This window comes from Drosophila melanogaster, chromosome 3L, assembly GCF_000001215.4.
Source record: "Drosophila melanogaster chromosome 3L".
In the NCBI taxonomy this organism is placed as follows: Eukaryota; Metazoa; Arthropoda; class Insecta; order Diptera; family Drosophilidae; genus Drosophila; species Drosophila melanogaster.
In genome coordinates this window covers 6,484,580-6,507,410 of record NT_037436.4, presented here as the reverse complement: position 1 = coordinate 6,507,410, position 22,831 = coordinate 6,484,580, and the positions used below count along the sequence as shown (strand labels likewise).

The 22,831-nt window shown below is 42.2% G+C and overlaps 5 protein-coding genes and 1 long non-coding RNA gene across 9 annotated transcripts in view; 2 read left to right on the top strand and 4 right to left on the bottom strand.

The window, feature by feature from the left end:
- Positions 1 to 11,731, bottom strand: part of sfl (sulfateless) — a gene marked incomplete at both ends in the record, with an annotated part of 54,425 nt that extends 42,694 nt beyond the window's left edge. For 2 of the 3 annotated variants that reach the window (NM_001414148.1, NM_001169883.3), the window contains one exon: positions 10,930 to 11,731. Of the gene's footprint in view, positions 1 to 2,291; positions 2,329 to 10,929 lie in introns of all 3 variants that reach the window. The other variant, NM_079222.5, reaches the window with a different exon arrangement.
- On the bottom strand, positions 1,018 to 1,842 carry lncRNA:CR45979 (long non-coding RNA:CR45979). Its single transcript, NR_133179.1, has one exon. It is a non-coding gene; the product is annotated as a long non-coding RNA:CR45979 (long non-coding RNA).
- A 382-nt stretch (positions 11,732 to 12,113) lies between the features above and the next one.
- Vps8 (Vacuolar protein sorting 8) lies at positions 12,114 to 16,181 on the top strand. Its single transcript, NM_139791.3, has 4 exons — positions 12,114 to 12,322; positions 12,390 to 13,697; positions 13,757 to 14,614; positions 14,672 to 16,181. Exons 1-4 carry the CDS (start codon positions 12,221 to 12,223, stop codon positions 16,091 to 16,093), a joined length of 3,690 nt encoding a protein of 1,229 aa, NP_648048.1. The 5' UTR covers positions 12,114 to 12,220; the 3' UTR covers positions 16,094 to 16,181.
- A 19-nt stretch (positions 16,182 to 16,200) lies between these two features.
- On the bottom strand, positions 16,201 to 18,730 carry Bulli. The gene is made up of 7 exons (NM_139790.3): positions 18,543 to 18,730; positions 17,998 to 18,481; positions 17,549 to 17,941; positions 17,235 to 17,493; positions 16,773 to 17,172; positions 16,508 to 16,712; positions 16,201 to 16,441 (listed from the first exon to the last, which is right to left on the bottom strand). Exons 1-7 carry the CDS (start codon positions 18,648 to 18,650, stop codon positions 16,362 to 16,364), a joined length of 1,929 nt encoding a protein of 642 aa, NP_648047.2. The 5' UTR covers positions 18,651 to 18,730; the 3' UTR covers positions 16,201 to 16,361.
- Positions 18,731 to 18,986: 256 nt separating this feature from the next.
- On the top strand, positions 18,987 to 21,244 carry CG10147 (uncharacterized protein). 2 transcript variants are annotated; one of them, NM_001274548.1, is made up of 2 exons: positions 18,987 to 19,555; positions 19,616 to 21,244. In NM_001274548.1, the coding sequence occupies exons 1-2, from the start codon at positions 19,070 to 19,072 to the stop codon at positions 20,474 to 20,476; spliced, it is 1,347 nt and encodes a 448-aa protein (NP_001261477.1). In that variant the 5' UTR covers positions 18,987 to 19,069; the 3' UTR covers positions 20,477 to 21,244. The 2 variants fall into 2 exon arrangements, with proteins under 2 accessions (NP_001261477.1, NP_648046.1); NM_139789.2 differs by having other exon boundaries at positions 19,616 to 20,814.
- A 202-nt stretch (positions 21,245 to 21,446) lies between these two features.
- Positions 21,447 to 22,831, bottom strand: part of CG42747 (uncharacterized protein) — an 85,375-nt gene continuing 83,990 nt past the window's right edge. The window contains exon 7 of the mRNA NM_139788.3: positions 21,447 to 22,726. Within this exon, the coding sequence (NP_648045.2) occupies positions 22,355 to 22,726 (372 nt within the window). The 3' untranslated portion in view covers positions 21,447 to 22,354. The remainder of the gene's footprint in view (positions 22,727 to 22,831) is intronic.

Sequence of the window (22,831 nt, the reverse complement as noted above, 5' to 3'; positions counted from 1 at the left end):
CACAACGGCATAACAAAAAAAAAAAGGCCATCAAACAACATAAAATTCATTTTCCACAAGCAGAAAATTAATAATTTTTAAATGAATTTTGCTCAAACATTCCGAGAAAAACAGAGATGAGCACTGACCATTAACTTAATGAGGGTCATTGTGGGGCATGCGGCATGTTGGCTCTTAACACCTTGCAACAGCTGATGACCACAAAGGACGCGCCGGATGATGATGTTGTTGTTTATATACTCGCCGCCTCTCGCTGCCACTCCCCCTCGCTTCTTAAGCTACCGCCCCCAGGATATTCCCGAGCTGCGGAGCGCAAGGGATCCAAAGCACTTTTTAATGTGCCAACTTCCGTTGGTGGCAAAAAAGAGAGGGCCAGAGAAAAGAAAGATGACGAGGACGAGCACGACTTCTGCGGCGGAAACGGAAGCCAAACAAATATGGCCGACGCACGCTTGGGCGGACAAAAAAACAACAATAAAACTTTTTAATGCACTTTTAGATGCCACAGTTGGGCTCTGCTGATATAGACACTGGGTCGAAAAACAAGGATATATATATTATGATTTATGATTAAATTAAGAATGATAAAGATAAATGATATACATGTATTAAAAGTGAACAGATCCTAGTTTGATTAACTAAAAACTTATACAAGAATGAAACTGGAAGTTTAAAACAATTTTATAAATTATAAACTAAAGAGCATATTTATTTATACATACATGTATATAAACATTTATTTCAACACATTCCAGTACCATACAAACACCTACTTTCCAAATCTGACTTCAGTGTAAACTCAACTTAATGAATATAAATGTATTTATTCATCAGTCAAATTTCATCACTGAGCTTATCCCTTAATATTGCCGCATTAATTAAAAGTTTACGCAGATTAAATTTTCGCATCTTCTTTTGCCACCTCACCACTGTGCGACTTCCGAGGATTATTTCGTTGTGCTTTCTTCATTCCGCGGGTCAAACCATCATCCCCCGCTGGTGTACTTACAAATTTTTGATTTGCCACTGAAATATTTGGCCCACACTTTATTTTCGTTACTGTGTTTTTTCTTTTTGTTTTATATTTAATGCGTATATATAATTTGCGCCAATTCATTTTTGTCGTTTTTAATGTTCTCTGGGTTTATTTTCAGTTGGAGCCTGCGGTTAGCGAGGAGACCGTAAAAAGCCAGAAAGTTTTTGCCCCTGACGTTGATGATGATGACGGCCGAAAGCGTGGAAAACAAAACGCTGATACAGGACGGGAAAGTTGGCCAAATGACAGAGAACAGTAAACAGGACATAACGACAATTTAAATGACATTTTTAGTTGGCATTTATGGTTGGGCGGCAGAGGATAATGGGTTCTCTTCGTATCCAACCAACTGTATCCTTTCCCCTGTGGTTTTCCCGACCATTTTGTGTGTCGTTGTGTGTGCTTTTGGATAGTGACATGCGATATTTGATCAATAAACTTGCCAGGACAGCACAGGATACGCCGTGATGTGTGTATCCTGTATCCTGTTTTTTTTTTTTGCACAGTTCCCCGACGAGTTCCCGAACCAAGCAGAATTTCACTCCCCCGTTGGCTTATTTTTCCTTTTGACTCAAGCCGCATTCATTATGAAAAGCAAACAAGGTAGACGCCACTAGACGCCACATCAATCCGGCTCTTTTCCGTAGCCGAGCTAAAGCGTTTTCGCACGTTTTCCTTCGCCATCCATGGCATCAGATCAAAGGACCTCGTCGTTTTCCCCAACCTCATCCCATCTCGTCGTCGGTGGCACTCGAGGGGTTTCGCTCTGGCAAAACAAAAACCCTCGGGCCTGTCTCAAGCGTTATTTATTGTTAACGAAATAGCCGACGCCTACTTACCCCCAACCCATGCATCCCCTTATGCACAAAATCTTTTACAATTCAACCCCCAAAACGCCTTGAGGGCAGGTTAACGTTAAAGGGTCTTTTTAGGACCCGCTCGGGGTTGCCAGACCTCGCAAAAAGGACACGGACAAGGACAGAGGCCGAGACATTATCATTATTCCGAGCTGTCTGGCAATTAATCAAATGCTAAATGGCAACAAAAAACGCATTTTGCGGCTTACAAGGCTGTCGACTTCTGGGGGTTAAAAGCAAATTACATTGAAAGCTTTCGTTTGCTTCAATAAGACGTACAGTGGAAAAAATATGTCAACAAATTAGCACGAAACATGCAACAAGTATTAGGTTCTTTGAAGAAAATTATGGATATACATATGATTTCATTACTGGATAAAATTTGGATATCATCTTACATGTTTCGAAATTGCTACTCAAATCGACAGCTTCAATCTGTAATAAAATTGGAAAAATGGAAATAAATTACTACGAAATAGTATTTAGTTTCGGTAATGAAGTTTGTTATTTTCTTTAAAATATTATATTGTTCAAAATTTTCTGTTATAAAGTCATTTAAAGCTCATCCATAGCTAATGTAATTAAACTGACCGCTTTGGTTAAATTATCCCAGCGAATCTCCGCAAGCTGGTTGTCCTTGTTGTCTCGTTATTGTTTCAATTGTTTCTGGACAGCCTGTCCCGACGACAACAAAACTAAATTAACACATACAGGGACAGCCATGGGTTCACCACTGTCCTTGTCCTGCTCAACTTTTCCCAATTGTCCCCCCCAGCAGCAAACCCCATCAGTTTCGCACTCTCGTGTTGGTTTCTCTCGAACACACAAAGCCAATTGACAGTATGGATGCTCTGGGGCGGATTCGAGGGGGCTTGCCAGTAGGTTTGGGGCACAAGTGCCGGGCGAAGCTGGAGCGGCAGCAGGAGCCAATTGAAAGCAGCACACAAGGATTACAATCTATCAGCTCTGTTCCCGTCCTCCTACTTCGCCCAGCCCTTCCTCCGTTTTGCACTCATGAAGCGTCCAATTTTTTTGAGCTTGTCAAGGATTCAAAGTTCGAACGCTTTTGGACCATGGTCCGCACTGGTCCATACTCTCTATCGCCCTCTTTTTCACTCTTTGTCAGTGCCCATCTATCCCTCCCCCTCTAGCCTTGTTCAACTGCAGCTCAGCTCTTGTCGCATTGCAGTTTTGCCAGGGTTCAAGAGCTTTGTGTGTGTTAAAACGCTTTTTATTGTTGTAAATTTTCGGGTGCAAGGTTTGTTTGGGCCGCTATTGTTCGGCAGTCTAACTTGGCTAAATCGGATCGAAAATCTCCAAAAACGTGGTAAACTTTAGAGATTTTGAATCCTTCATTGATGAAACATGATTTTATGATTGGTATTTATTGCTAATTCTATTAGTGCTTGTGTTCTTGCAAATTAGTTAGCAAAATAGGCGTTCGCCTTACAGAAGTTGACCTGTAGTTGCTTTTGGCTTTTCGATGATTGCTATAGATTTTCGCTTCTGCCATTTGCATGGGCCAACACTGCGGCTGTGTGCGTGAGTATCTGGCGTATCTGTATCTATGTCTGTGTCTGTGCATGTGTATGTGGCTGTCAGGCAACTCTATTACACTTAAAACGAGTCAATGCGTTTTAAAAAGGAACGGACCAATTGAACCGGCATCCATATATAGGAGCGGGTCAACAAGGGATCTATGCAAGGATGTGTGAGTGTAGAAGCCTGTGATTGTGTTGATTGTGCGCGAAAGAGAGGGAGGAAAGGACGAAGCTGCACCTTGGGGAATTTGTAATTGAGGCACGTGTACGGCTAAATGATTGTGATCTTTTGGGCATTTCAAATATGCAATTAACGAACAGTAATGAGTACACATAGGAAGGCAAAGGAAACAGGAGCAATGCATTGTGCAATGGGAAAACAAAACTTTGACAGCAAACCAGATCTAAGTGCATTTAAAAGTTGAGCGGTTTTCGGAATAGCAGAGAAGTGAATTTAATTAGTATATTTTAAATAATTAAAAAAATATAGTAGTATTTATTTTTAAATATTTGTAACTCTTTATATGTTATTGGAAGACAATCCTCTATGCAACAGCGACCAAATCCAAATTTTCAATCACCGTAATCGAACTACGAAATATCCACTTTGTAACTCACGCAAATTGCCATAGATAAATCTGTCCCAACAATCCGGCAGATAAACTAATATCTCTTTCTGTCCATATCCGGTACGAACTTTCCAGTCCATTGATGACCAACCAAACCGGCGCACCATTTTACAAATTGACTTTATGCCATCCATTTCGATTGCCTTACTGCCGCCGCCACCCACCCAAAACTAGCAATTGCTCCCTTTTGCAAATCCTAATCCATGCTCCCTATTTATACTCCTCCAAAGCTCGATTTTCCCATTCCGACCCATCAATGCACACAAAAACGGCAGCTTAGAGCAAAGTTTTAGCAACTAAAAACGGAGTCACATAAATGAACAGGGCTGTGGACACAAAAGCGGCGAATATATATATATATATATATATATATATATATATATAGGAAAGGATATAGTTGGTCGAGGGGGGCCTGGAGTGGCGGACGTGGACATGTCACGCACACTTTATCCTTTATCCTGGCAGCGTCGTGGCTTTTGGAAACGTTTCATTTTCCGTTCTGTCAAAGGTATACAAAACAAAAAACTTTCCAACTGGACGGGACGTCGACGACAGCTAAATGCGCGAAAATGTTGGACCATAACACCTCGCAACGCCCCCCCTGGAAAAACGCTCAAAATCTACCCAATTTTCCCACACTTCAAACGCAGCAATGTTGCAGGGAACACGACCAACATGAAATTAAAATGTAATTTTGTTAAGCTGTAATTTGATTTTTTTATATTCTTTTTCCCCGTTGTTGACCATTTATTCATTTCATTCATTGCTAACTTTGATTGTTTGACGACCGTGATTGCTAAACTCTACACTAATTTGTTGAGTTGCATAAAAGTCACAAGCATCAAAAACAATTTAATAATATGTATTTGCAGTCCAAATTTCGATGCAAATATCAGATTTCGAGAAGAATTTTAGTCATTCAATGTTTTATTCTGTGAAACCCTCGTTTTCGTAAAACTTCGCTCACTCTCATTCACTCACTCATTTCAATTCGATTCGAGTGTATTAATTTAACAGCAAGTTGTGAATGATGCCATGCAGATGTTTAGTATATATACTATATATTACGTACGTACATAACGCTTAAGCGCCGGAACAAAGCAATCAGCAGAGAGCCATGCGTGCGTGTGTGACGTACAAGAATAACGCATAAACATAAAAAATATGCAAAAATAAGGGAAACAATAAATGGACAAGGAAGAAGCAGCGCCCGCAGCATTCATAAGCGGTAAGCGGGATAAGCTTTGGATGCCACGCCCCCATAAACAAAAAAACGCCAGACTTTACAGCTTGCTCTGTCATATTTTTTGCCTACAAGTTTACAATGCACCGAAAAAAAATGACAGAAATATAAATAATATCAAATATGTAAATTTTAAACTTATAACTTATAAGAGTAGAGCTAAAGATATCAAATTAAAAAGCAAAACCAATATACGTTATTACAAATATGAGTTTAGAATACTTAAGAAATTCCATACAGTCGAAAATTGCTGATATGTTTACCACCCCCAAAAATATAACAAAAATATTTTCAAGTGTATCCCAAACTGCGGGCCGCTAAACGAGTATCCTAATTTCTTGGTTTTTATTTTATTCAGCTTTTCCTGGTTTAACGCGGTGTACAATTTGTTGTTTAACAACAATACAAAGGCACATGCACATCATACTTTGCGGAAAGCAAAAAAGGGCGCCGCCAAACAAAAACGGAAAAGCGCAGGGCGCGAGAAAAGCCTTCGAGTTTGAAAAATGTGTGCGAAAAATGGCCAAAGGCAGCCGCATTGTGTGGCCAGCTGCGATGCGCGTGTGTGTGTGTATAAGTGGAATTCGGAGCGTGTGTTGGCCAAATAACGACAACAACTAAAGCAACAAAAGCGGCCAGCGAACTGCAATCGTACAACCTATATATATAAAAAAAAGTGGAATACTAGTAGCACACAGCTGGTAAAGCCGTCGAAATGTTGCAAAACATTTGCAACGTTTAAAATTTTAAAACACAAACAGAGAGCCACTGAGTCGGAGATAAAGGGCAAAGGAAAAAGGAAAGCGAATGGGAAATGTGAAATAGCTGGTGCAAAGCTCTTCCTAATGGAGAACAATAAGTAAAGGGGACTTGCAACCGAAAACTTCACCACCAGCTGCCCCAAGTGCTAGAAAACCTCACTGACAGAAACATTTACTGCACTAAATAAGGTTAAAAAAAAAACCAACAAGAAATGATAGCTGCAAAGCAGCTTACACTGAGCTGCAGCGAATGAGGCAGCTTGAGTTGCACAGAAAATCTATTAGTTCATAAAGAGAATACAAGGGATGGTATAGTTTTTGGGAACAAAACCCCATTGAATAAAAGAAGAATATAAAACACACAACCTATTACAACTTGACATGCAAATTATTACATTTCAAACGAACCCGCCGCCACTATAAATTCCATTGTAAAAACAATAGAAATTGAAAAGCTACAAATCTCGCAGGTTGCCCAATTACCGAAAATTCTGCGAAATTTAGAGACCAAATACATTCCATAAATTGAATTGGCCAAGCACTTTGCCGGTTTTTATTGGTAATCCTGCCACCAACTGCGGCAGCTGCAGCGGTGTTGCATGCGGTGTTGCACGGCATCCAATAACAACAAACAAAAGGCATTATTAGCATAGTCATTAACACAGTTGGTCCCAGCAAGCCAACAGCGAATCCCGGACAAATCTCGCATAGCAGAACCTGCTAATTAGCAGGGGCCACAAAAAGAAAATACAGGGTAAAATAACACGAGTTCGATGCGAAATCAATCCAAATGCGGGCTTAGATGTACATACATATGTACCCGAATAATAAGCGTATATATAATCCTTTCGTACATAAGTCTGAGTATCGTAGACCCTGGCTGGCAACGCAGATGCAAATTCTGTTAGCAAACGGACCCTCTCGACCTTTTTCAGGCGGCTTATTTGGCATTTTGCTTTCGTCCCGGCGGCAAATCATAATCATCAGCGAGGAGAAAAAAAAAACAAAAGCAGCTAAACAAGGACTCCCACAGACTGCCATGCAGCAAATCATTTATTAAGAAGCCCCTTCATCTTCATCTGAGCCATGCTCCTCCTGCACATCTCGCCAGATCCCCACTTGGCCCCCACTTTTTCTGTGCTAGCTCTATGCTTTGGGGGCTCTATGATTGTCAGCGGGCACGGAATAATAGCTAAGCCGAATGCACTGAGCATCCATCTGAATCTCAAACTGAATCTGAATCTGACTCTGAATGCTGGGCGAGCATGAAAGAAATATGAACGGATGCCTCTTGAATGGCTGGCTGGCTGGCTGGAGAAGATGGAGGAGCTGGAGAGGAAGCCGAAGGAAACTGGGACACTCAATGCATCATCATCCTAAGCCGCATCAAACGAGATTTGTCAGACGGGCGTAAGCAGCAGAAAGGCGTGAGCTGAAATTTAGACATAATAGATTGCCGTGAAGAATGGTACAGATTAAGTCCTAGATCGGCTTAGCAGCTCCAGCAGGCGGGGAATTAAATAGAAAACTGGTTTGAAACATGCAACTAACAGTTCTCTAAAAATCTAAGAACGTTTTGAACTGGAATACATAAATGTATAATTTCTTGGAAGCAAGAGGGAACCCTATTTGCGAATAAGCACAATTCTTGGAACCTTATTAGACTTACATTAAAATAAATACTGTTGATATATATTTATGATTAATTATATTTTTATTGGAAACGGAGTCATCATAACAATGAAGAGAATACAATAAACAAATTCGTAACAAAATGATTAAATTGTCATTACATGACATATGACTTGACTTGATATGAGTCAAACAAATCAGACAATGTGATTTATACAGAAAATACATTTTAACATTATTAAACATTCCTGTTGAAATATTTATTCGCAAAGAACGTTGAAACTTCATTTTAACTACACAAAAGCCAGACAAATTCCTCACTCGAGCTTAATTAACTAAAATTATTGACAATAATCACTCGCTCGAGAAGACGTGGCCATAAAAGCAGTTCTTCCGGTTTCACACACAAAACCCAACTAATCCCAAATGTCTAATTATAAACGTATTCTATCAGAGAGTCACTCGATGAAGCACTCGTGTTGCAGGCCAAGAATGCAGAATTGGACAACTGGTTTTATGGCAAACGCCAAAATCAAGCAAAAAGCATGAGGGATGGCCCGATGGATGGAAAGCACCTACTGTTATCAAGTGGCAGGACGATGTTGCAGCAAGCACACAATATGTTGCCAGCTGTACAATGGGCCACTTAAACGACAACAATAAAAAATTATTAGAATGCCAATGGCAGCCGAGGCACAGGCAATAGCAAAGGATTCAGCTAAGGACTTGGCTCGGCAAGGAACTCAGTACGGCACTTCATAAATCTAGCAACGGCATATGAAATACGAGTATCCTGTGCTGAGAGCAGAGCCAATCAAGTTGCATACAACCCGGGGCATGCAGCCCGGGAGCACACCGAGAGAAATAATTAATACATCCTATATTAACGGGGGTATTTATTGGTTGTTCTGTTGTAAAGGATTAATTGTACATTCATTTTACTTTACTACTTCTGTATTTTAAAAAAGGTTATTTCTTGTATTTCTATTGCTTTTTGTTTTTCATTTTGTCTAAATATCAATAAGAAAGATTATACTTTTCAGTGCATGAAATAACGCAGGCAACCTTGTTACTACTTTTTCAGCATGTCCTGACCATCCAGGACAGATAGACCCAGCAGAAGCACACAAACTCACACACATTTGGCTTGTGATTTATTAACAAGCTATCGTTTATCATGTGGGCAACAAAGGGTTAATGCCTGAAGGGCCTGCTGAGTTATGCACCACCACCACCAGCAGCAGCTGCAATTGCCAATTTGCTAGCTGTGGCTATATGCTATATGCTCCATATACGATATATGGGAAAAATGGATGGGAAAAGGTAGCGGGGGCGCGGGACCGATAGCCGAAAATATCTGAGAGGCATCAAGATAAACAACAATCGCCTCAAGATAAACAAAAAAGCGGAAAGTCACGAAAAGTATGCGCCAGACAAACGAAAAAAAAAAGGCAGCGGGGAAAAAAAAAGAAAAACCATGAAAGCCGCAATAATTCCGCACCGATAATTTATGTGCGCCGCCAAGTTTATAAAAATTAAGATATTTCCCATTTCCCATTAAACATTTCATAGCTGGAGAAACTGAACCCAAGCTATATGCCCATAACTTATCTTGAAAATATTTGTTTTGAGCGCCGTGCTCTCGAATATTTTTTTTATTCGCTGCTTCCTCCGATTTCTTTTTGGGAAAAATCCGAACGTGTTGAAGCGTTAAATTTCCATGTGGGCGGCCGGCCGGCCGTCCAGAGAATGGCCAAGACAAAAAAAAAAAAAAAAAACGAAGAAAGAAATAGGTGGACCGAGAAGCAAACAAGTTGCAAAGCTGGAAAAGGAGTCGACGTGGGTGCCGGGGCCAAGATAAAATGTTGACCAATAAATTTTGTGACCATGAACGACAAACACACAGAGCGAGCGGAAAATAAAAGGCCAGAACCTGAAACCTAAGGGGGAAAAAGGAACAAAAAGCGCATGGTCAACAATAATAAACACAAACGATTAGGGGCAAGAGAAGGCCCCACAAATATGGTATGCTCTCTCGAGAAATCTTATTTGGTTCAAGAACCCATTCGAAATTCCCATTAAATTTCAATTGATTCAAATACATGCCTGGTTTTTAATCCCGAAATCAAGTAAATAAATGGCTGTTCGTTCGTTAGTTTCGTAGTCTAATAATTTATGTATAATGATAAGGCATTATGACAAATGAGCTTATCGCCTTATTCCGGTCTATTTAATCTGAATGTATTCGATGGCACCTACAACAACTTTTAAATAACAACCTTAACGTTATACAGAAATTTATTTGTCTGCGTTTAAGTTCAATAAACGCACCAAAATGGCTAGAAAAGTATAGTGAATAATCTTATCTTATAAAACTCATCAAGGAACACTTAAAGTCAAATTAAAATTCTTAAGGGTAAACGATGTTTCATATAGTACAAAATAAAACAAATCTGCATTGCAAGTGTTATTGGATCCGAGATAAAGTATCTTAAATGACAATCATAAACAGAAATCTGCTGTGAGCCATAAATATGAATGCTTTTAAAAATATTACTAGGTTAAATGAATGAATAAATGAATATATTAAGCCGTTTTTCAATTCTCTTTCAGTATATCAGTTTACGGAAAATAAAAAACTGCTTTATTTTAAGAACAAATATAATGATTTTCGGGTTGAGATCCCTTTTACTGAAAGACCCGAGAAATATATTAACCTTTCCAAGGAACCCATTATAAATATTCGGTACCCTTTGAGCCAGAAATCCAGGTAACTCCTTCGTTATGGTTAGTGTATGACAAATGTGGAAAAACTAGCGCGACGGGCGATTGGCGACTAGCGCGACTGGCGGCGACCAGACCAACAAACAATGTCCAGCGATTTCCGATCGACAAGTTGGGGCCAAGAGCGTGATGAACGCGTCAAGAGGGGGTGCGAGGGAAGTCGGAATGGGAAGAGGAGGGAGCGAGAAAGAGGAGACGCAGCGTGTGCAAGAATGCTTTGCTCCGCGAGTGTCATTAACTCGTTTGCCTTATCTCGAAAAACGTAAACGAAGCTGCATGAGAGCTTTATTTACGTATGTAGGAATGTGTGCGTTTGGGAAAATTACCTGCGAAAGGTGCCGCCCTGCCGCCTAATTGATAAGTTTTGGTTTCATATTCGTCTATGTAAGTAATTAACTATGGTAATTTGGGAAATTGGGTATATTTGGAGCGCGGCGTCTTCTTACCTGTCGCACATCAATGACGCACGCTGCCGACGCCGACTTCAGCAGCGACGCTGGCAGAGGAGTTTACGTTAGCTCTCTTGCTATGTATCTCTCCCACTCGAACACAAACGTGTTGCGCTCACCAACACCAAGGCGAAATTGCACAGCTGAGCTGGTGAAAATACAGCGAATGCGGTGCACAAAACAGAGGACCGAAAACAATAACGTTATGTCAATTTGTTGCTGCCTGAGTTGTTCTCTGCCTGCTGCTCCCGTTTGTTGTTACTTTTTTTTGGCACGTGAATCGACAATCGCATTTTTCAAATTCTTGCACTCATTCGCTTTTGTGCATTTGTTTACGTCACTGGCTCATACACACACGCACGCACACCCGCACACATACGCGCGACTGAATGAAAGGCGCGTAAAGAAGAGAGTGGAAATGCCAGAAAGAGAGCGATTAATTTGGCAAAGCGCCGCACGCTCAAATAAACAAATATTTTATTTATATTTCGTGTCCCAATCACTGCGCCATTGTTTAGTACTATTCGTTAGTGTCTGCTAATGCCCATTTTGCACAAGTGTCTTATGCATGGCAACAAACAATACAATAATCGAAATTTCCACTCGCGTTTTGCTCTTGGCCCGCAATCACGGGCTGCTGCAACTGGCAGATAAGCGAATCCGATTAATAATCTAGTGCGCCGCGCATTGTTTTTGGTTACGCGATTATTCAAATGGCTCGGAACACACTTTATTGCATTTTAATTAATATCTGCTGGCCTCGCGAGCAGCAAAATCGTCCGCTGCACTGAACCGAACGCGATGAAAACAAAGATGAACTAGCGATGGAACAGATGGCGATGTGAGGTCCAACCTGCGATATTTCGATGTTTGCTAAGTCGAGTAGTCGATTGGTCCTCTCACTCGATAAGTTTTTAAATTTTCGATATTAAATTTTTAACTTTGTTGAACTTAACATTAAATTTTATACTCCCATTAAGTTGTAGACTGTTTCCAGTTATAAGCTTATTTCTAAATGAATAATTTAAAATTCCTGCTTCTTAAAGGAACAAAAACAAATATACGCCTTCCTCAGAATTTAAAATTTATCTTTACCTCTGTTATTTGTCCAATTAAATTAAGTTTTTATATAAAATCATCGATAACAGAAACCGATAAGCAACCGAAAGACATCTGTTATGCAAACGAGTGGGCAGTCCTTTGATGGGCGTAGAAACTCATTGATAAAAACAAAATCACTTAAAATTATTAGTTTGGGGGAGGGATCAGGATTGAAAGAACCGGGAGCATGTCGGAGCTTAAGGCCCCGTCGCTGCAATCTCTGCTGGAATCGGAGCGAGGATCCACAGACAGCCTACTGGCCGAATCCCTGCAGCTGGACTTCGAAGATGTGAGTTGGGATTACCCGAAAATGGAATGGCCTAGATAACACTTTATCTTGATTCATCCAATTATAGCTTGATGATGCCGAGTTTGCAATACCGCCCACCGATGTGCTGCCTACTTTGGAGGCGGTGCTCAGTGAATTTGAGGCGGATTCGGATGTGGCCTCCGAGTTTGGAATGCCGGTGCCCCATGCCACGCCCACGCCCTCGATTGGTGAGGATTCCACGATCAGAACAGACGGCAGAGGTGGTGGAGGATCCATAATGAGGTACACCCTCCTACACGGCATCTCGGCACAACTTTCCTCAGCGGCGGAACGTGTCAATGCCGGAGCAGCCAGTTCCTGTGCCGTGGCCGCATTCATAGCCATCGGAACATCGCATGGACACATTTTGAACTTCGATGTAACCCAAACCCTTAGGTGGGCCCATCAGGACAAGCATGGTCAGGGTGCGGTGGCCAGTTTGGCTTTCAATGCGGATTCAACGCGACTTTTGGCTGGTTTTTCTAGGGGATTGGTTGCCATGCTGGACACTCATACGGGTGATGTTCTCCGTGAGCTGTTCGACGTCATAACCCCAAACACCGGCGTACTGCATGTCAAGTGGACCTCGAGATCATCACTGGCCTTGTGTGCCGATGCCGGCGGATCGGTGTGGTCTCTTAGTTTCACCCGGAAGCTGGGCATCCGTGGCTGCCAATCGAGATGCCTCTTCTCCGGCGCTCGCGGAGAGGTCTGCGCCGTGGAACCTCTAATAATGGACTCCCAAGGACGCCATGAATTGGATCAGTACTGCATTGTGGCTCTGGCAACGTTATCCAAGTATTTTATCGTCACTGTCCGACCAAGATTAAGGGTCATCAAATACCACGTGCTTCAGGGACCTCCTGATTGCTTACCTCTCCTCGCCTGGCATTTAGTACTCATTCAAGCGGCAGATACTTCCCGCTCCGTGGACCCCGTGATTGTCGTGGGCCGCGGGAATCAATTATTCTTTCACCAACTGTTTGTCTCGAACGGACGAATAACGCTTTTATACCTTCGACATGTCCAGCTGCAGGGGAGTCTCCTCTCCGCTCACTGGCTGGGACCAAAGTGTGTTGCCTCATTGGACACGGCGGAAATACTTCATCTTGTGGATGTGCGATCCAGTAAGGAACTAGAATGTATGGATATGGCCAACGCAGGACTGGTCTACGGATCAGCGCAGTTTAAAGGACTAGCCACTGGCGGAAATGTGTCACCTGCCTTCGCTTTAGCCGGCTCAAATGCCTGTTATAACTCAGTGGTTTCAAGAGGAACCCAGTTGTACGTTTTAGGCGCCAGGTCCCTGCATATAATTGGAGTTAGAACTTGGTCAGAGAGAATAAGCTTCCTGGTAAGATCAAAACTGTGGATTTAAATGGAAAATCAAAGCCTCAACTTTATCGTTTCTAGGTAAAACACCATCGATGGCAGGAAGCCTGCCAACTGGCACTTGATGGCTACATTGCCTCTGTGGATCGCCCGAGGAAACGTGCTCAAGCCAAGGAGCGTATCATCATGCTTTTTAAGGAATATATCGCCAATTCCGCCCGGGCACCAGAGTATTGTCTCGGCGCCATTGTTAACTGCTTGATCACCGTGGGTGAACTGGATCTTCTGTGGACACAGCTGTGGGAAAAGTTACACAACAGCAGCACTGAACTTTTCTTACAGCACATTTCCGAGCATATAGAAAAGGAAACGATACATAGTGTTAATCCAGTGATATCCCAAGCTTTGGTGGATTACTGGCTGGAACACTCCCCTGCCAAACTTGAACAGCTTATCCTCAAACTGGATTGGATGTGCCTGGATCTCAACCAGGTGCTTAAGGCTGTGAAGAAGCATCGTCTGTTTAGGGCTCAAATCTACCTCAACACCCAAGCTTTGAATGACTATACGGCGGCGCTCACGGAGCTCCTTCCATTGGTGACCCCAGATGAGACGGATTTGGGCAACTGCCTGCTGGTCTACGTTTCTAGTTGTCTGGCTGGAAGAGAATATCCCAGCGGAGAAATTCCCGTGGAGCTGGTGCATCAAGTCAAGCACGATGTCCTGCGTTGCCTGACCTCCCAGCATTCCAAGGAGAATGCCGGCGATGAACTGCCCTATCCCTATCTTAGAGCTCTCCTCAAGTTCGATACTCGGGAAACCCTAAACGTTATATCGCTGGCGTTTCAGGAACGAGAGTTTAGCAACGAGCTGGGAATCTCGCATCGCAAGAGGATTATCAATCTGCTACTGGAAATCATGTCGCCCGAGAATGCAACGGTAAGGTTTGTTAACCATAATTGCTAGTCATCCAACAAAAAACTCTTTATCTTCCAGTGGGCGGAGATTGGTTGCTTGCTAAACTTCATTGCTCAGCAGATTTCAATGCAATGCCTGCCGCGGGATAGACAGCTTCTGGAACGAGTTTTGAGCCACTTGGCGCAGGAGGAAATTGCTAACGAGAGCAGTCGCCAACACTCCGAGCGAGAGAATGCATGGCACGAGCTACTATCCTCCAACTGCCTGGCCGAGATCAGCAGCGATGAGGAGCAGCTGCGCTTAGCAGAGAAGGCGAAGTGCTATTGCGTAGTGGAGTACCTATTGGAGAAGCTTGAGCGATACGATACCATCCTGGATTCCTACATCCGAAACGAAGCCAGGCACGAAACCATGTTTGCATATATGGAACGCCATGTTGCTTCACCAAAGAGAAGCATTTTCCGGCAGTTGAAAAGGAATCTAAGGGAGCTACTAACGATCAATGCCAAGGAAACCACTCGCTTGCTGTCTCTGCACTATCCAGAAAAGATTAATGAGCTTTTAGATAACCTGAGAAGGGAGGAGAACTTGTTATATCTGTTCCTCAAGTGCCTCAATGATCGTAAAAGCGAACTGGAAGCCAGTCAAATGGAGTTACTACTGGAATTATATTGCAAAATGGAGTCGTCGTCTACCGTCGAAGAATTCCTTCGATCCAATTCGGGTTATCGCTTGGAGAATGCCATTGCCATAGCTGAAAGCCATCACCTTAACCGATCTGTGATTTATCTGTATGAAAAGCAAGAGAGCTATGCGAAAGCCTTTGAGTTGTCCATGGAACTGCTTAAGTCCGCTGCTGGCGAGGAAGCAGCCAAGGAGGCACAGACTATATCGGCTCTTTTGGCTCGGTCTGTGGAAACGTTACCAGCCCAGGAACTGGAACGCTGTTGGTTCGCTCTCTTGCAATATATTCTGCCGCATCAGGAGCTTCAGTCCATTACCAAATCTCTGCTGCACGAGGCCTCACAGCATATCGATCTGCATAATTTGGTTCAATTGATTATGAATACCCACAATGTGTCAACTAGTTTCGGTGATATAAAGGATCTTCTAATGGGTATGCTGGACAGTTCGAGGCACAAAACGGAGGCTTTGCGAGCATCTGCTGGAGCCCTGTGTCAAGATCTTCACCTGAAGTTCGTCAAGCGCTATCAGCATGCGCATCGTGGACTTTGGGTGACCACCACAAAGTGCTCCATGTGTCGCCAAAGGCTGTACGATCACAGCCAGGTGCTAATATTTGGCGGATGTGGGCATGGCATACACGAGCAGTGCATGGAGGAGTCGGAGACTCAGTTTGAAGAATGTCCACGGTGCTTTACGGCCATTCCAGATCAAAGTATTGGTTTGCCGCGGCCAAATAAAAATCTAATCAGCATTTCCTCGTCCTTGGAAATGGGTGCCTTGCAACTGAAGGCACCGCCCAGGCGATTTATATAGTTTCATCGTCCTTTTTGTATATTCCATTTATTCCTCTATGTATTTATTGTACAACTATGTGTATTGTATGTGTAAGTAAAAAAATTGCATGAAAAATCCGTATTTTTATGGTTCTTGTTTGAGTCATTCCTTTACTTTCGTATAAAATGATCATCATTTCAATTGGATATATTTACAATTCAATACAAAAGTATGTTTATACTTCAGTATGTTTATACTTTCTAAAGCACACTTTAAATTATATTAATCACAAATTGCCATTTTTCCTTTAGCTTACAGGCTGTCTGGTAGGATTATCAGCAGGAAAAGTGTTATTATAATGCTGTATGAATTCCGTGCATTGTTCAGCTGTTAAATAAGAAATTCAAAGGTTTAAAAAGTGATGCCGCAATTCAAGATTACAAATTAGCTTACCCTTGGGAAAAGATAGGGTTTCATAAAGTTTCAGGTTTCTCATTTGGAAAAAGCGGTATACGCTGTGGAATATTAGATCATCCTTTGTCTTATGAGCCGCCTCCAGAAACTTGCGAGCTGGCACTTTTTCCAGACCCATTGAATTCTTAGCCAGCCTTAAGGCATCAATAACTTTGCCTTGACCCAGCATTACTTCAATGATGATCTAAAAAATATTGTTAGTTCATACATCTTAGTAAAAATATCTAATTATAGTTATATCCACCTCATGTGCTTCAATCCTGCCCAGCATATCGATGGCCACCTGGGATATCGCCGTATCCACATTTGAATGCGACAACAAAAAGCAAGCCACCGACTTGGATTCCAGCAGCATTGAATAGCTGACCAAGCGTCGCAAGGTGTCGAAGCTGCGATTGGAGATCAGCTCGCTGATGATCATCTTGCTCAGCTCCTCCTGGGCGGCAATGTTGAACTTGTTCAGGGATTGCAGGTAGAGCATCAATATGGATTCCGTGTACGGGCGACGAGCTATGCGCTGAAAGATTTGCACCATATCCAGTTGCTCAATGAGCACAATGGGCGGTGTGCTCTGTTTCAGGGTAGTAGTTTTTACGTTCGACGGTTGAGCGGTTTGATTTTGCAGCTCCAACTGGACCCAAGACCTAAAGTATACCATGCATAATGTAATAAATATATATTGATGAAAATAACGTCTTTAACTTACGCATAGATCTTGTTAATCCGACTGAAGATGGTCTCTAGGACTGGCAATAGAGTTCCCTTATACTGATCATCTACCAATTGTCCAATGACTTTTAATAGCATCTGCTTGCCATTGCTGCGTTGCAGCAGGAATTCTGTAAGTCGAATGCGATCCGAAATCAGTTGGCACAATGGTTCAATGCAGAGGTTCAAAAACCACATGCAACCCAACTTGGCATCGATTACAATATTTGGCTGGAACAGTACCCAGTGCGTGGAATCTGCATGGGTATAAGTGTCAAATAAAGTAACTTTTTGGATATTTAAAGAACTTACACAACTCGCACTGCAAGATTTGTCCATCAGGCGAAAGTGAGGGCAGTTTCAGGCCAAACGGTTTGATGGAGCGCCCTGGAGTTATGGGTGTATGATAGGTTATTTCATTGATCACCTCTCCGGGCAGGGAGATGTCGAATAGCAGCGAAGTGCCCGAAGCTTGATGGTGCACCACAATCAGATTATCCACCGTGTTGATGGCGAAGCGACCAAGCAGACTTAAGCGGAGCACATGGCACTTGCGTGGAGCCAAGCCCGGTCCATTGAGCAAGTGCACCTCGACTTCCATCAGTCCGGTGGTGCTATTTGACTGGAGGATAAGCACAGCCAGCACGCCGTAAACTTGGCCTAAGGTGACCTTGCTCTCCTGGACATCGCGACTTGGATTGCCCACTGAAAGGAAAGATTAAAACGCTTTTAAAGGATTTTAACCCAAAAGGATTACTTACAGTCCACTTTGGGCAGCTTGGTGATTACTTTCTGCTTGACCAGCACCGGAATCAGGGAGTTTCCTTCGCTGGTGCACAGTAGAGCCACATTGGCATCGCAGCACCAGGCGAACCACTTGATGCCAATGCTCAGGGATTTCACAGAGCGCACCTGTCGCTTCTCAGGAACTACGGTGTAGACCTCCACGCCGGTATTCGAAATCAGGGCCACCTCTCGATTGTGGACCCAAACAAAGCCATGGATCAGAGTCTTCACCTGGTGGGTAATGATGTCCTGCAGCAGAGGCTGATCTCCCTGAAAACATATGAACTCCACGGAATTCTCCTTTCGCTGAACGGCCAAGATTTGGTTGTCCGGCGAGAACTTAATGGACCTTATGGCACCGCCACGGTCGCTCATGCAAAAGGAGATGACGACATCGTCGGGAGATCCAGGACCTTTGACCACCACACCAGTAGCTCCTCCAGACCGAACAGCAAATATCTTTACAGATATAGATTTTTAGCCATCATCAACATGGATTTTTAACATGTTTTAACTATACCTGCTTGTTGGAGTCATCGAAAAACACATTGGTTAGTTGGCTGACAGCATCAAATCGTATGGGATTTGGGGTTAGCTCAATGTAGTGGATTCCATTGGAATTATCCATTGTTGTGCTGGAAAAAAATAAATAACAAACTGCAACAGCACAACTTTTTATACACCCCCCATTAGAGATGTGACTTTAGCACAGGGTGCTAGAGATGTGCCACGAGTAACAAGCTGTTTTAAGTCACGATTAATTTCATTTATTGTACGTGCAAGGATTAAAAATATAAATGTATTTAACATTATTTGTGGTATGCTTACAGTAGATATTTTTAAACATTTATACTATATTTATTTAACCCCTTCCAACTCACGCTATTATTTGCCATCACTATTGCTATCAGCGGTATTTTTGCCAGCCCTATCAGCTGTTTAGTATACAAACAACAGCGATAAGAAAAAACGGCAGACAGGACACAGAAAAATATTTTTTCTTGTGAATTTAAAAAAAGGTCTCAATAACTTTGATTCAACCACTTAATGGGACACCTGGACAAATGCCGCGTATGCTCCAGCGATGTGGCTAGAGACGACGAGGCCTACAATTTGCTGCACCATCCATATCTCGCCGTCAAATTTTCGGAGTGCACAAATTTGGTGGTGGATCCTGATGACCAGGATATTTTGCCCAGCGAAATTTGCTCGGAGTGCTACGAGCTTCTGGAGAAGTTCCACTCCTTCCGAGCACTTTGCATTATAGCCGACAATAAGTGGCGTTCTAAAAGTCTGGTAACTTGGAAGAAAATAGATCGCAGGAAACCTGTTTACGAGGTCGATGAAGATGAGGAAGAGGAGCTGGAGCTGGAAGAACTTCTATTGGAGCCGCCGGAGATGATTATATGTGATACCAATTTGAGTGCACAAAATACCCCAATAGTCGCTGAACAGGCACCGCCAACCTTGGTATTCCATACCTTCACCGAAAATGTCCAGCAACCCCCGGAAACGGAAAAGAAAGCTTTGGAAGTGAGTTTGGGTTTAAGGTTTAAACAGGAGTGTAAGTTAAGTTGTATTCAATGATTTCAGGAGCCGCCATTGACCACATACAAGTGCGACTTGTGCGCCGACGAGTTTCGAGAGGAGAAACGCTTGATTCTGCACAAGAAGGAACACCAGGGACACATGCTGTATCATTGCACTGAGCCCGGATGCGAGGAAGCTTTCAACCGATTCGAGAACCTCAGGCAGCACGAGCTAGAGCACTCGGAAGTGGGCATGCGGTTTGTCTGCGAGGAGGAGGGCTGCAACAGGATGTACCGGCACAAGGCCTCGCTGAAATACCACCAAAGCAAGGCTCACGACATTGGCAAGCCTTTGAAGACCCATATGTGCGAGTTCTGTGGTCGGGTGTTCAAGACTGGCTCTGCCCTAAGCCAGCATCGGTTCACACACGGTGACCAGCTGGTATTGCCATATGCCTGCGAACTGCCGGAATGTTCTATGCGATTCTATAGCACGGAGAAACTCAAGATCCACATGATGCGTCACCAGGGCATAAAGAACTTTAGTTGCCCCTACTGTGGTCTCAAGAAGACGACCAAAAACGAACTGCGACTGCATATCAACTATCATACTCTGGAAAGGACCTGGTCCTGCAAGGATTGCCCCAAAGTTTGCAACAGCTCAACGAGTCTTAAGAAACATATCCGCGCAATCCACGAGAAGGCACGAGATTATGCCTGCAGCTATTGCGAAAAGAAATTTGCCACCACCGACACGCGAAAATATCACGAAATGACCCACACTGGCGAAAAGAACTTTGAGTGTCACGTTTGCGGCAAGAAATTTATACAACCCTCTGCCTTGCGCACCCATCGCAAGGTCCACGAATCGGGGGATAATCAGCAGACCGCTTGTGCTCTGCTGCAACTGACTAGCATGGGTTAAAGAAGTTAACATATTTCTATTTTAGGTTCAGTGGAAAGTACAACATTCATATCGTATTTTACTTGACTCACAACTTAATTAATATTTACATACCTCCTTTATTGAGGGATTTATTACGATAACGAATTAGAAGAGCAGGGAAGAGGCAATTTTTAATAAACTAGTCTTAGTTTCTAATGGCACAAATACATGCCATTTTACCCTTAATAACGTTAACAAATCAGGAAGTTTAGGGTAAATGGCATTAATTAATAAGCTGTAGTTTTTCTATCTTATCAAGAAACTAATTAATATGACAACAACCCGCAATAACGACAATAAATCTTATGGTGTAGGGTATAAGTTAATGACAATAAATCAGAAGGTGGAAGGTACAAGTATATGACGATAACCCCAAATAATGTTAACAAAACAAGAAGAGATTATGAATGGAGACAATAACCCTTAATAACACTAATCAGGAAGTGTAGGGTAAAGTGAATTATTTTAAAGAAACTGCACTTTTAGTTTCTTACCATTTATGTATGTCAATTTACCCTTAACAACGAAAATATCAGGAAGATTAGGGTAAAAGACGTTTAGTATTATAGTCACATTTGCAACTTACACTTTAAGTAAACGACAATAACTTCGAATACTGACAATAAATCAGGAAGTATAAGGATACGGGGAGTTTTGCAATAAACTTTGGTTTAAGTTATTCACGTTTGAGAATATGCCAAGTTATCCAAATCAGGAAGTAAAGGGTAAAGTGCATATTCTTTTATGAAGTGTAGTTATAGTTTTTTGTTTCGTTCTGTTTGTTTCTTAAACTTTAAGTTTGTTGAATTTATAAAATTGTTTTCTTATTACCTATTTTTTATGAACTAAAACCTTTTACTCGGTTAAAAATGAAATTATATACTTTAAGAGTACTATTGTACTTACTGTATCGACAAATAAATACTCCAATAAAGAACCATTTCCTTTTGGGATTCAGAATGTAAATATCAATAATTGTTTAATTATATTTTCAACTAAAACAATAATGTACAGGAATTGTGTGTGTGTGTGTGTGTGTTACTAAATAAATCGGCAGAGGATTCGCTTCCTGCCGCGGACCACTAAAAACTAAAGTACATCTGCTAAAGGTCGTGAGTCTGTTTATTGTATATGGTATAGTATATAGATAGCTTTGCATACATATGTATAATGGTGTGGTAAATGATATGACGTGCCACGATCATTTCCCCCGGTAAATATGGTGAAATCTGTTGCATTAAAATCGTTGTAAATATGATTCTTCAGTTATTGTTATAGATATATATTTGTATAGTTATATATGTTGGTGAGCTAAATGCGTTTTCTTTTTTCGGCTGCTGTAAATATTGAGTGTATAAATATGTTGTATTCGTATGTATATATCGTTTCTATATTTGCGTGTACTGATCCTGGGGGGAAATACGATTTCTTGTCCATCGCGTTCACTTCACTCGTTCTAAGCCTATGAAAAAATGCGTTTGTTGTCGTTTTTACATTTTTAGAAAATGTTTAAAGTACGTAGAACATAAGAATATAGCATATTTTTAGGCTAAATATCACCCACGATTAAATCGTTGCTTAGAGACTACATAAAAACTAGACATATAATACATTCTTGCCTTGTAAGTGTGTATAAATATATCCCAATATCGGCAACGGGTACAGATTATAATTTCAGACATTAACCAAAGACACAAGTCCATGCTAAACACTAAACACTATGGTATGCCAGTGTTAAATATTATGTAAATTTAACCTTAGATCTGTGGGGTGTATATAACGTACTTCTATATCCTATTAACATGTTAAGCTCGCTGAACATTTCACATTATGTTTGTATTTAAACGCTTACTCCATTTAGACATAGTCCGAGGGCACTGTGCTGGTGCTCGTCTCGTTGATGGCCGCCAGTCGAGGACCTCGTCGTTGCGTCATCGCCGCAGCCTCGCCCGGCGTAAGGCCATTGCCCCCACCACCACCGCCTCCAAGGATGGCGGCTGCTGCTCCTGCAGCCACAACACCGCCACCTCCCACTCCTCCGCCATGATGATCCCAGTTGGGCAGCGGCTGGGACATCACGTTCAGTCCGACAATCTCGTAGGCGCCCTGATTACTGCCACTCGCTCCGCCGGGCATCGCGGTCACCGACAGATCCGAATAGTAAGCACTGCTGGGTGCCGAGGAGACCACCATGGGAATGTCCTGCTCGTGGCCCTGGTAATTGTATTTCTGTAATGAAGGGTGGATTGCAGGATTATTTTCTGAATTATTACTGAATTTCTGTCATGAATTGGGCTGTAGGTATTAAACCAATTTACCAACTATTATTTTACT